This window comes from Halichoerus grypus, chromosome 6 (genome assembly GCF_964656455.1).
Source record: "Halichoerus grypus chromosome 6, mHalGry1.hap1.1, whole genome shotgun sequence".
Lineage (NCBI taxonomy): Eukaryota > Metazoa > Chordata > Mammalia > Carnivora > Phocidae > Halichoerus > Halichoerus grypus.
In genome coordinates, this window is record NC_135717.1 from 87,582,525 (window position 1) to 87,595,370 (window position 12,846).

Genomic DNA, 12,846 nt, shown 5'->3' on the forward strand with positions numbered 1-12,846 from the left:
TGCCACTTCCTACTACAAAGATCTTGTTGTCCAAGACAAGATCTGCAGCTATGCCTTTGCACTTCAGGTGATCATACCAGATTGCCTCCAACCCTCTGTTCCAGATCTTCTCATCCTGGTCTTGTGACCCATGCTTCTACCCTCTTGCCTCACGTCTATACTTCACCCAACAACCAGCTCCTTTGGATTAACACCGTAATGGGGCTGTCTACCTAGCTTTCCACTTAGCTCTGTCCCTGGACACTATCTCTCAGGGCCCAGGCTTGCCCTTGTCCAAGAGACAAATCTGGACAATGATCACGTTATTCACTTCACCGAAAGGTCCATCAGTTCCCATTGCTTATTGGATAAAAGATTTTTTTTTAGCATGCCATCCATGGCCTGCCAACTGTCTGATCCCATCCCCCAATTACTACCCCTACCAATATATCCTTATAATCCTGACATTTTTCTCCTTCTTCAAGATCTGAAGATAGATACTCGTACATCACTTCCTTGAAGGCTTCCTCCTCTCCCTCCTTTGTAGTCCATCTTTGTGCCCTGTTCTTCCATGTACTGCTTTCTACCTCTGCAGTTTCTTGTGCACAGGGTGGCCTCCCACACACCTGATGTATAGTCGCTAAAGGCAGGGACTGTGACTTAAGTCATCCTGTTAAGCTCCATGCTGCTGAGAACAATGCTGTGGGGAATACCTTGCATATGGTAAGAGCACATCATTCCGCTGCTTAAAACCTCCTAATGTCCCAGTGGCTTCCCATATCACTCAGTCCATGATAAAAACTCCACATAGGCCTAGATGGTCTTATATGCTCTGAGTTCCTGCTACTACCCTTCTTGCTCCTTGCTGTTCCCAGAACACATCAGACAAGATCTCACTTCAGAGGGTTTGCATTTGCTGTTCCCTTTATTGGGACACCCTTTCCCCAGCTATCAGCATGGCTTACTTTCTCAAGTCCTCAGGGCTTCTCTCCAAGGCCACTTCCTCAGTGAGGCATTTCTCGGCCACTCTGGTCACTTTGGGACCTCACAGCCCTCTTTTTTCCTTGTCCCTGTTTATCCTTTCTCCAGAGCATGTATCACTTCCTTACATAGTATATCTTTCCCTCCTGTATTTTTGCGTTTATTTTCTGTCTCCCCTACCCCTACTAGAACGTAAGCTTTGTCCTAGTCTAAATCTGTTTGTTTACTTCTGAATCCCCAGCGCCTAGGATAATAATGCCTGATATATGGAAGGTGGTCAGTAAATATTTGTTGAAAGGAAAAAAAGGATAAGCAAATTAGTAGAAGGTGCCCAATAAATATTTGTTACATTGAATGAAAACGTCAAAAACAGTGGACTGTGAAATTTTCAAACTCTAAAAGTATGTGGGTTTAGGAGAATAGTGAAATTGAGCGAAAGCTGCCTCATTATAAACATCCTCGAGGAAGGATTAACATTGGGCACTTGCGGTGGGAGGGGCAGCTGGGCCAGGAAACTAGAACCTTCGCAGAAACATTTGGGGGCTGCCTAACTTCCCCCTGAGAGGACCGCATCTGGGAGGCGGGCTCGCCCTCCCTCCCCATTAGGACACTTGACACAGGTGTTTGAAGTTATTTTGGGGTCTGCCTCTCTCGGTTTGTGAAGGACACGGAAATCTGGGCTGGCTTACGTGACACTGCTCAGTTCTAAGGAGGAAACTATCCCGAGGGAAAACGGCAACAAAAACGCCGCTCAGGACTAGAGTCTGGGTCCTGGGGGAAGCAGAGCCCATTTTAGAGCCTTGCGAGTGGAACTTTCTGCCTTCTACCCAAGCTCCGCCTACACACTGTTTTTCTGAAATTTTTCTCCCTGGCTTACTCTTTTGCACAGCCGCCCGCTTTCCGCAGGAGGATGGCGTTCTGATCTCCACAGTCCCTCTTCCCTTGGGGACTCCATAGTATTTTTTTCACGCTTGGTCGCTACTACAGCAGACGCCTGCCTTCTCATTATTTGCCGCACCGATCTCCGGTGCCTGGACTGTAAACAAAACACTTTAGATCATAGCTGCCTTTCTGCTGGCGGCCAGTCGTCTTAAGGTGGCGTGACTGTGGCTCGTTTACTTTTCAAGATTAACAAAGCAACAAAATGGTGCTCCTACATATTACTCCAAGAAAGATTCGGGGTGTGTAGGGGATGGAAATACTAATTTTCTACTTCTATTATTATTTTTTAAAGATTTTATTTATTTAATTGAGAGAGAGAGACAGCAAGAGAGGGAACACAAGCAGGGGGAGTGGGAGAGGGAGAAGCAGGCCTCCTGCAGAGCAGTGAGCCCGATGTGGGGCTCGATCCCGGGACCCTGGGATCATGACCCGAACCAAAGGCAGACGCTTAACAACTGAGCCACCCAGGTGCCCTGATTTTCTACTTTACTTAAGATAGTAATTCCGTTAATAAAAGCAAACTCTTGTGGTATGTTGTAATGCTCTAGAATGTCTCCATTTACATATATGTGGTAGTTTGGGTACTTACACATGTGAATTTATGCTTATAGAGAATATAGAATTCCTGTGCAGGCTAGCAATTATGTAAAAATGTCAACAAGGACCTAATTTCAGGAATAGGGTATAAGTTATGGTATGGAGGCCTACCCTCATTTTCCTATCCTTCTCCCCCCTTCTCCAGTCCACTAAATTAAGTAGCGCATTCCATGTGGAAAAATGAAGAGGAGAGCTCTCACTTGGATCTCAGGTGAACTATTTTCTGTCAAGCAGGTAGGAAGTCCTGACTTTGAAACAAGTTTGGGGCACTGCCTCTCTCCGCTCACTGCTCTCTGGGGATCACCCTTGTCCTTTTGGAATCTGCATTTTAGTTGAACTAGTGCCTAGTGATAGGAAAGGCCAGTGACCGCTGCGTATAAATATCAGTGACCACAGGTCACATCAAGGAAACATCTGCGGGCAGCGCAGGGGATGAGCAGGAGCCATTTTGAATCACTTGTAAGAGACGAGGACCTGCAGACGGCCGCCCAGGCGAATCCAGACACAACCTGAACCATTAGGAAGGAAAGAAAGAGAAAATGAACCAGCCTGAGAGTTCGGAGACCTGCCTCCAGGCCTGGCTCTGCTATCAACTGGATACATGTCCCGGGACAGGAAACCTCTCCTGCTCTCAATTTCCTCAGTTGGTAAAAAGAGAGGGTTGAGCCACAGGGTTCTGAAGGGCCCTGTCAGCTCTTACATTCTGGGGTGCGGAGGTGAGGCCGGCACCACACAAAGTGGAGCGCACAAACAGTATGTGCTTAAGAAAGCAAGTTAAAAATCAAACTCATCTGTAGCATAGATGCGTAAGAAAACACTGCTGCTGTGGACGATTAGAACCGAAGGAGCTTAGTTTCCAGTTAAATGTACTGACTTTGGCCCAAACCAAGATTATACGTATGGGGGTGAGGTGGGGTGGAGTGGGGACACAGTGAAAGACCCTTTGAGCTCTGTCACGGATATGACAGCCCTCCCCATACGGTTTTAAGTCCCACCATCCTGCTCAGGATCGTATTGGTAGGTAATTTCCAGCTGCAAAGGGGGGGGGGGTGTAGAGAAACGCCCAAGTAATAGTATCAGACGTGAGGATATGGTTGCGGTGGGTTTTATGAATCATTTCATAATCTGGACTCTCAGATTACTTTCACCCTTCAACGACTTGTAGCCCTCTAAAGGCATTCCCTTGCATCTAAATTTTGTTCTGGGAGGGCCGAGGCAGTGAATCTGGTGGGAGAGAAAGGTGGAGGAAGGAAGGGGCTGTTGTATTTGGCGGCAGACTCAGGTAGAGGAAACTGCTACAACCCGGGAAAGAATTGAAAAATACAAAGAGGAGACGAGTTCCCACACGCAGCCCATGTCAATGGCTTTAACTGTGCTCGGGAAGCCAGAACCTGGGTCAGGGGTGTAACCTCGCTTTTGAAACCTAAGCGTGTCTGAGACAGCTACAAAGTTTATTAGGGACTTGGGAGACCAGTGGAGTTTTTGATCTTGAAATCCTTATTTTTATTGAGGGAGAGCTTGGGTTCAGAATACATTATAAGTGCTGCGCCTACGGTCGCCTTGGCTTCTTCCCAAAGCTCCCCGCCTCCCCCAGAACAGCAGACTTCTAGGTTAAGAGTGAGCTAACCACTGCTCACCCCCAGCTGAGGTACCCAGGCGGGGGGGCTCCCAGCCCCCGGGCGCAGGCTACCCTGCCTCCCCGCAGTGCCAGAGGTGGGGAGCCACCGGCGAGAACACAGCTGGGGGCAGAGCTCCCACCGTCTGCCTTCGCCCCCAGCGGCCCGCGCCCCAGGCTCGGCGAGTGCCGGGAAAACAAGATCGCCACCGAGGCGTAAAACCAGCCGCTAGCCACCTTCGAGATCATCTGATCCTGCCCCTCCGTTCCCCCGGCGAGGAGCGGGCGCGCCAGGCAGCGCCGCGCCGCGCGGGGACCTGAACCCGAGGCCCCGCCGCCCCCGCCCCTCCCCGGCTTCCCGGCCGTTTGGCGAGTTTGTTTGTCTCGTTTTTAATTTCTCCAAGGCCAGCCGGAGCAGGTTTGCTGGCAGCGGCACACCTCCGGCAGTCACGCGACCAGCCAATCTCCGGGCGGCGCTGTCGGAGTCGGCGCGCGCGGGCAGGCGGGGAGGCGTCGCGGCCGCGTCGGGCCACCTTAAGGCCGCGCTCGCCAGCCTCGGCGGGGCGGCTCCCGGCGCCGCAACCAATGGATCTCCTCCTCTGTTTAAATAGACTTGCGGTGTCAATCATTTTCTTCTTCGTCAGCCTCCCTTCCACCGCCATATTGGGCAACTAAAAAAAGGGGGCTCGTCTTTTCGGGGTGTTTTTCTCCCCCTCCCCTCTCCCCATTGCCTCGCCGCTCCGCGACTCCGACGCCGGCAAGGTTTGGAGAGCCGCTCGGTTGGCGGGACCCGCGGGCTCGCTGCAGCCCGGACTTGGACTGGCTTTGCCACCCCCCTCCTCTCTCCTCTCCCCTCCCCTCCCCGCCCTCCCGCTCGCCGGTACACTTGATCGGCGGCGGCTCTCGGCTGCCTGGCCGGGGCTTCCCCTCACCCCTCCCCCAGAGCCAGCGCGCCCCTGACGCTCGGGCAGTTACTTGTCCGGGTTTGTTTCTCTTGGCTCCGAGCGCGGTCGCAGGGCTTATAAGAGGGGTTCGGGCTGGGTCGGGGCGTTTTGTTTTGTTCAGTTTTGTTTTCCGAGCGCGCGCGCGCGAGGCGGCCGTGAAGACCGGGGAGGAAGATGTCAAACGTGCGAGTGTCTAACGGGAGCCCGAGCCTAGAGCGGATGGACGCCAGACAGGCGGAGTACCCCAAGCCCTCCGCCTGCAGAAACCTCTTCGGCCCGGTCAACCACGAAGAGTTGACCCGGGACTTGGAGAAGCACAGCAGAGACATGGAAGAGGCAAACCAGCGCAAGTGGAATTTTGATTTCCAGAATCACAAGCCCCTGGAGGGCAAATATGAGTGGCAGGAGGTGGAGAAGGGCAGCTTGCCCGAGTTCTACTACAGACCCCCGCGGCCACCCAAAGGCGCCTGCAAGGTGCCGGCGCAGGAGAGCCAGGACGTCAGCGGGAACCGCCAGGCGGTGCCTTTAATTGGGTCTCAGGCAAACTCAGAGGACACACACTTGGTAGACCAAAAGACTGATACGCCCGACAACCAGACCGGGTTAGCGGAGCCGTGCACCGGGATAAGGAAGCGACCTGCCACAGACGGTAATGACCCTTCCCCAAACAGAAAATGTCTGTCTGTCCGGGGCACCGCTTTGGCCTGCTTTGAGGGTCCTTAACCTCCGCTTTCTTTTCGGAGTATTCCGCCTTAGCTTTGGGGGAGCGAACTGTCCTAATCTTAGGTTTTAGATGCTGTCCGGCTGACCGCTTGTGTGTGGATGATTTTTAAAGTCAGGAGCCCGAGATGGTATGATCTGGTAATTTCTCGAGCCGAAAACATCGCAGTTCCTGCCCGCTAGCCGGCGGTGGGTCTGTGATTACGTTGGGATGTTTATCAACGGCCTCCCTTTTTGCATTGCAATGGAGAGAGGGCTTTGGGGCGTAGAATACACTTTCTGTTATGTGAAAACAACCTCATTTTGTGCCCTTAAAGGCCACTGAGAATGAGGGATCCAGGATTGTGGGTGGAGGTGTGGGTTTTTCATCCCCTGACTATTGTGCCAACTTCTGTCAGCCATTGTTTTCCTAATAAAGGTTGTGTGTGTTCTTTTTAAAATTCCCTCTTGCCCTTAGATTCCTCTCCTCAAAACAAAAGAGCCAACAGAACAGAAGAAAATGTCTCAGACGGTTCCCCGAACGCGGGTTCAGTGGAGCAGACGCCCAAGAAGCCGGGCCTCAGAAGACGTCAAACGTAAACTGCTCGGTGGGTTGATTACTGGGAGCAAGTAACTGACACCCGAATTGGGCTTTCAAACCCCGAGATACCCGATCTTAGTGGTTGCTGGCAGACTAGAGCTTGTGGGTTTTTATTTTGCTTATATTTTGTGAGGTCAAAAAAGTAGGAATAGGGAAGGCTGGGACTCCCTGGTGGGGATACTGGAATTTTTTCACAGTTTCTACGTCCTGAGGTCATTTTTCCTTGAAACACGGAATAACCAAAGCAAGTGTCCTAGCCAGGTACTTGTGACCAAGGCCCGATGAGTAGGAAGGTCCATTCCTTGTGAATCCCACCAAAACTTGTTGGGAACAATAGCTTTCTTTCCCCCAACGGAACAAGAACTGGGATATGCCTCAGTCCCACTTCATGAGAATTCATTTCCCAGAGGTTCAAGTTGAGTCAGTAATAGATTTTGAGCCATACGTGGGAAAATGGCAAGTAAGTCATTAAATTTAAAATTTGAGGGAAAAGTTAGGTACAGATGGCTTGTATTTGGTTAATCCAGTCATTAACAATGTGAATAGAGAGATATGTTACATTCTTTTATCATTTTCACAAACTGCCACTTTCCCTGTTTGCTTACAAATTTGGGGAACAGCAAAGGAACGCTGTGTATTTAAAAAAACAAAACAAAACAAAATGGAAAGCTGTAAAATGGAAAAATACTAAGCTTCCTACAGAATTTCTGACAACACTGAAGTTGCAAAGCAGAAGTTAAATTAACTCTGCTGGAGTAAGCAATCCAGGAACACGTCAGCATGTGTATGCTAATTGTCTAATTGTGCTATAACAGGATGATTGGGATATTTGTAGGGAAAACGGATAATAGATATAAGGGCTGGCGAGGGTAGGTCTACCCCACACAAGAGAAGGGAGATTGTTTTCCATCTACTAAAATCTGATCAATATGAAGAGCTAATTTGAATAATTCAGCCCTCAACTTTCTGTGGATTGGCTGTCCATAATGATCAAAGTGCATCTGTTAATAGTTTGAAAACTTCTTACGGACAAGGACCAGGACTTCTTCCCCCCCCCCCCAAAACACTCATAGCTTCACATATAAAGAGATCTTAGTAGATGTTGATATTAATTTAAAAATCCCCATTTACAAAAAGGTAAGAATAAAAAACATAAGAGATTAAGGTGAGATTCCAGTTTCCTGTGTTTTTAGATCATAGTTTCTTCACACACATCAGACATTTTTCAAAGCTTATACAAAACATCACTGTAGAACCTCTATATTACATTACAGCTGTATATGAAGTGGGAAAATTGGATGAAAAAAATTTTCTGAAGCAACCTGCAGCTTGGGACTTGTGGTTTGTGACCTGTAGCCTAGCTCATCAGATGAGCCGCAGTGAATCACACCTACTGGATTTTGATGTGACCCCATTCTGACATACAGAGAGGCATTTGTTAGTAAATATTGCCAGTTCAGAGAATACTAGAAGTAGTAGTAAGAACCTACTCAAAAGCATTCATGTGTATATTTTGCATATGACTAAGAAAGTGGAAGGTTTTTAAAAAACATTAGTAGAATTTTCTTTGGAGAGCATTTATGTTATAGTTCCAGTTATTTTTCAAATTTAGAAGATTCTGATACTCTTAAGTATTACAGTTTCTTAATTTTCCTTGCTTTCTTACTGTCTTTGACCCCGATTCTCTAGACCAGGGTTTCTCAACCTCTGCACTATTGACATTTTGGGCTGAATAATTCTTTGTTGTGGGACGCTGTCCTGTGCATTAGTAGAATGTTTGGCAGCATCCTGGCCTTTCCCAACAGATGCCAGTAGCACCCTCCTCACCCCCAATGTGACAACCAAAAATGTCTCCAAACATTGCCAAATGTCCCCTGGGGGGCAAAACTGCCCACTGGTGAGCCCCACTGCTCTAAAAAATACACGACACAGAGGAGGGTAAAAATCCAGTGAAGGAAACGTTGTATGGAGAGGACTATAGTCATCAACTTTCAGTACACACTTTCTGTTCCATCGCTCAGGTATTTCACAATTAAGACAGTGACAAAATGATTCCTGTACTTCATTGGTAATGTTATTCTAGTGCTTTTCTCCTAATTCTTTCTTCTTTTTTTTCTTTTGCAGAATTAAGAGCATGTTTCCTTGTTTATCAGATACATCACTGCTTGATGAAGCAAGGAAGATATAAATTAAAATTTTTAAATACATATCGCTGACTCCATGGAATGGACATCCTGTATAAGCACTGAAAAGCAGCAACACAATAACACTAAAATTTTAGGCACTCTTAAATGATCTGCCTCTAAAAGCATTGGATGTAGCATTGTGCAATTAGGTTTTTCCTTATTTGCTTCATTGTACTACCTGTGTATATAGTTTTTACCTTTTATGTAGCATATAAACTTCCAGGGGGAAGGGAGGGTAGGGTGGGGCTGAGGAATTGGCATGGGGGGGTATGAAGAGCTTGCTTCCATTTAGAGCAAGGAGAAAAATATTTGACTTGCATGGAGAGAAGCAGTTTTGGGGAAGGGTTTGAATTGTTTTCTTTAAAGATGTAAGGTCTCTTTCAGTGAAAACTGATACTTCATTTAAAAAAATCATCTGAATTTGAACACTGGTTGCAAATAATGGCTAATTATTTTTACATGAAGCTTTTTGTCATTTGGGAGATATGATGATTCCGTTATATACTGGCAAATGGCCTTTTTTTTTTTTTTTTTTTAAACAACAGCAAAAAACTATCCTCAGTCCTCCCCCCTTCCACCCCCAGTTCCTCTTAAAATTGGGATTTACCAGTTAATTATTCAGCAGTTAGGTAATCATTTCAAGTAATTCTGGGCAAAAATGTGGGATGTATGGGGGAGTTCTGAATGCTCAGAATCAACCGTCTAATTTTTTATCAGGTTTGTTGAGAAATTTTCTTAATTTTATTTGGACTTTGGGCTATGTAGACACAGTCAAAAATGATCCAAATCTTTGGATATTTTTTAAAGATCTGTAACTTCACATAAAAAATAATGAAATAATTTTTAATTTAAAGTTTCTTGTTCTGTTTGTTAATTTGCCCAAAGGAAATGGTGTTTTTAAAGCAAAGTGTGTAGAGAGAAAAGCACACTTGGAATTACTGAAATGGATACTACATCTTTAAACAGTATTTTTACATTGCCTGTGTATGTGTATGAAACAAAACCATTTGAAGTGTACCTGTGTACATAACTCTGTAAAGACACTGAAAAATTATACTAACTTATTTATGTTAAAAAGAGATTTTTTTTTTTTAATCTAGACCATATACAAGCCAAAGTGGCATGTTTTGTGCATTTGTAAATGCTGTATTGGGTAGAATAGGTTTTTTCCTTTCTTCTGTTAAATAATAATGGCGATGCTTCAAAGGTTGCATACTGAGCCAAGTATAATTTTTTGTAATGTGTGAAAAAGATGCCAATTATTGTTACATATCAAGCAATCAATAAAGAAAACTTCCATAGCTATTCATTGAGTTGAACTGTAATGTACTTTATTAAGCTTGAGGTATTTGACCTGGCATTCTAGTCTTACTTACACAAATATAACATGAAGTAGCAAATAATCTTGATAATTTAGGCCCGCGTCTGAGATGATGTTTATGTGGCTCTGAATGTAGTAGACACTATTTTCCACTTAGTTCTGTTTGAGTGAGCAAAGCTTTAGACATGTGAAGTGGAAAAGCCACATTTTCATATAAATAAGATTGTCAAATCTCCATTAGTTCAAATATTTAGGTCTTATAGGATATGTGTCAGAACCAAAAATTTTTACGTAAGTGTAGGCTGGCTGATCACACATTTGCAGGATTGAAAATGAAAGTAACATGGTGACTTCTCTAAATTCTGTATTTACACATGGAAGTGTTGTGAGAAATGAGAGCAATTGTTCAGACCATTTAATCTACACCTCTTGTCCAAAGTATTAAGATATACATAGGTCCTTTAGAAATTGGCATGCATTCCACACTAATTTAGATAGAAAAGGTATTCTTCAAATTAAACTGGTCATAACAAATTCCTCAATTTTGAAATTTCCTGGTTATAATCTACACAACCTAAAACTGGTTAATCTAAATACCAAATCTGAGGGGTTGGGGCCTCATATCCACGTGGCAGAGATAGATATTTTTTATTTAAGTAAGAAAAATTTAAACAAGGCATTTTAAAGTCAAATTTACTAAAAAATGATGCCTGTTATTTTACATTCTCTTAAAAATGTAGCTAAGGTGTAAAAGTAAATTATTTTTTCTGGGCATCTGCAGATGGCTAAATTGCAAAAATCTGAATTTAGGTTAAACTGTTTACCTCAAATAGTTGCATTTACGTTATTGCACCCCAAAAGGGGCTCTAAACAAGAGAGTTTCAGCTTATTTTGACCTGAAGTTGCTTAAAAAAAAAAAAAAAAAAAAAAAGGTTGACTCTCTTCGGCTGCCGGGAAGGGAAAAAGAAGGTCCTTTGGTGGCTGGGCTACATCTTCCAAGTAGGTATTATTTTAATTAAAGGCTAAAGGTGTTTTTGTGATTCTATTCAAAACACGCAGATGGGGTGTTTTTCAGGAAGACACTGAGAAAGCAAGAAAAACAATTCAAAATGGGGAGGAAGGAATGGAGAGTCAGGAAATAATGAAGTAAAATTAGTTTCTCTGAGCCAAAAAGAGTACTTTAAAAAAGTGTCTCTGACAGAGGAAAAAATCCTCTTAATTGCTGCCTGTACCCCACTTTCCTTTCCTCAAGAGGCATCTTTAATGTGAATTTTGAGAGACTGCGTTTTAGGAGTGCTGGGCCAGGAAGAAGTGGATGCTCGCCGCGCCAGGCACGTTCACAGGAACGCAGCCCCCAAGTCACCGGGTCGGTCCTTTACACGTCTGTGTCAACTCTCCAAGTGCGTCCCCGAGATTCGGAGCGTCCTCTCCCCGGCCCCGGACGGCGGGGATCGCAGCGGGCGCCCCTATGATGGGCTGCGGCCGCGGGCGCCAGCCACCCGCTCCCCCGCTCCCCAGGCCGGTGCGTCTTCGTCTCCCCAAACTGTCCCGAAGCCCCGCACCCGACCGCCCCGGCAGTTGCGGGGTCCGGCTGGCTGGCGCCCCGGGACGAAAAGCCCATCGAGTCTCGCGGCTCGTCTGCCACTTGCAGCGCCCGCGCCGCCGGGGTCACTGCGCGCAGTTCCCGCGCCCGGGGCGCCCGCAGGCCGTGGAGGGAGGCTGCGCCCCGGCCCGCGCAGTGGCGCGGGGCGGTTTCTCACAAACTTTCCTCCCTCATCATCTCCCCTCTGGGCTAAGAAAGAAGGGGAAGCCCCCACTCCTTCCCACAGTCATACCCCCCACACCAGCACCTTGCCAGTTCTAGAGCGGCGGGGGGATCTGAGCGAAGGGGAGAGAACCGTTCCGAGTCCGTGGACCCTTCAGGGCAGCAGCCCGCTCCCACCCCCACCCTGGGCTCCAATGATCCGCAGCCCCGCGCATTTCGAAAGGCTTCTCGGCTCGCCGGCGGCCAAGGAGGACCGCAGCGGCGCGCAGGAGGGGCCGAGCGCCACAGCCGCTTGCGGGGTCGCTTCCAACCTTACGGCCGCTTTGCAAAGTGCCCCCCCATCGCATCCCCTGCTGTCCAGCGCGGGGGACTGGGGCAGGGAAGAAATAGGAAAATGTGGGGCCAGGGGCATGACTGGGGGACGGAGGGGACCGTGGAAATCCACAGGACTGGAGCGGGGCGCGCGGCCTTTCAGGCCACGGTGCGCCCACCTCCCCGGCCGCGCCGAGCGACCTTTCCCGGCGGCCGGGGAACGCTTCCTTCGCCATTTCATCTTCATCATTGTGAGCGTAGACACTTGCTCTTCATAAGCTTTTGTGGATTGAAAAGGTGTTTTAAAAGCACGTCTGGGATCTCCAATCTGTTTTTCAGAGTGTGAATTTCTTTTTTTAAATTTGCCATCTCTTTCACCTGAGCCACACCCTACACCCGCTCCCCTCCCTCTCCGCCAACATTAAGGTAAAAATCCTGCAAAAGAACTGGGGGGGGGGGCAGGGAAGGAGGGCCCACGGTCCTGCTAGATCCCCTCCACCCACCCGGGGCGGGGGGGAACCTCCCGGATCTCGGCTCGCGTGGGGGTGGGGTGGGGTGGGGTGGGGTCAGCCTCAGTCAGACCCTGCAGAAGCGAAAGTTAGTATTTGCACGGACACCCAAGTCCCCGTGCGGCCGTCCGCGTCCCAGGCCTGTCTCGCGTGGGGACATACAGGAGGCAGTTGTCAGAAAGCACGAAATACAAAAAGAAATCGATGCGTGTTGGGCGCGAAACGTCGACGCGCCTCAAAGGAACGCGAAGAAAAGGCAGGGAGAAGGGCGCGCAGCCGGGACGCGGGGCCGGGGGATTGCATCATTGCAGCTCCCCCTCTAGAAAATGGGCTCCGAACCGCGGCGACCATCATGGCGCTCGGGTCGGGCCGCGCTTCCCGCGCGCCTTCCCCGA

At 47.9% G+C, this 12,846-nt stretch overlaps 1 protein-coding gene across 1 annotated transcript; it reads left to right on the forward strand.

Annotated features, from left to right (window-relative positions):
* The first annotated feature begins 4,707 nt into the window (after positions 1 to 4,707).
* On the forward strand, positions 4,708 to 9,849 carry CDKN1B (cyclin dependent kinase inhibitor 1B). The gene is made up of 3 exons (XM_036112034.2): positions 4,708 to 5,707; positions 6,236 to 6,365; positions 8,483 to 9,849. The coding sequence occupies exons 1-2, from the start codon at positions 5,233 to 5,235 to the stop codon at positions 6,355 to 6,357; spliced, it is 597 nt and encodes a 198-aa protein (XP_035967927.1). The 5' UTR covers positions 4,708 to 5,232; the 3' UTR covers positions 6,358 to 6,365; positions 8,483 to 9,849.
* Positions 9,850 to 12,846: the final 2,997 nt, after the last annotated feature.

Bases quoted from the DNA above. Each gene is read 5' to 3' on its own strand.
- CDKN1B (XM_036112034.2), top strand. From the start codon at position 5,233: ATGTCAAACGTGCGAGTGTCTAACGGGAGCCCGAGCCTAGAGCGGATG. The intron at 5,708-6,235 runs GTAATGACCCTT...TCTTGCCCTTAG, and splicing joins GAAGCGACCTGCCACAGACG to ATTCCTCTCCTCAAAACAAA.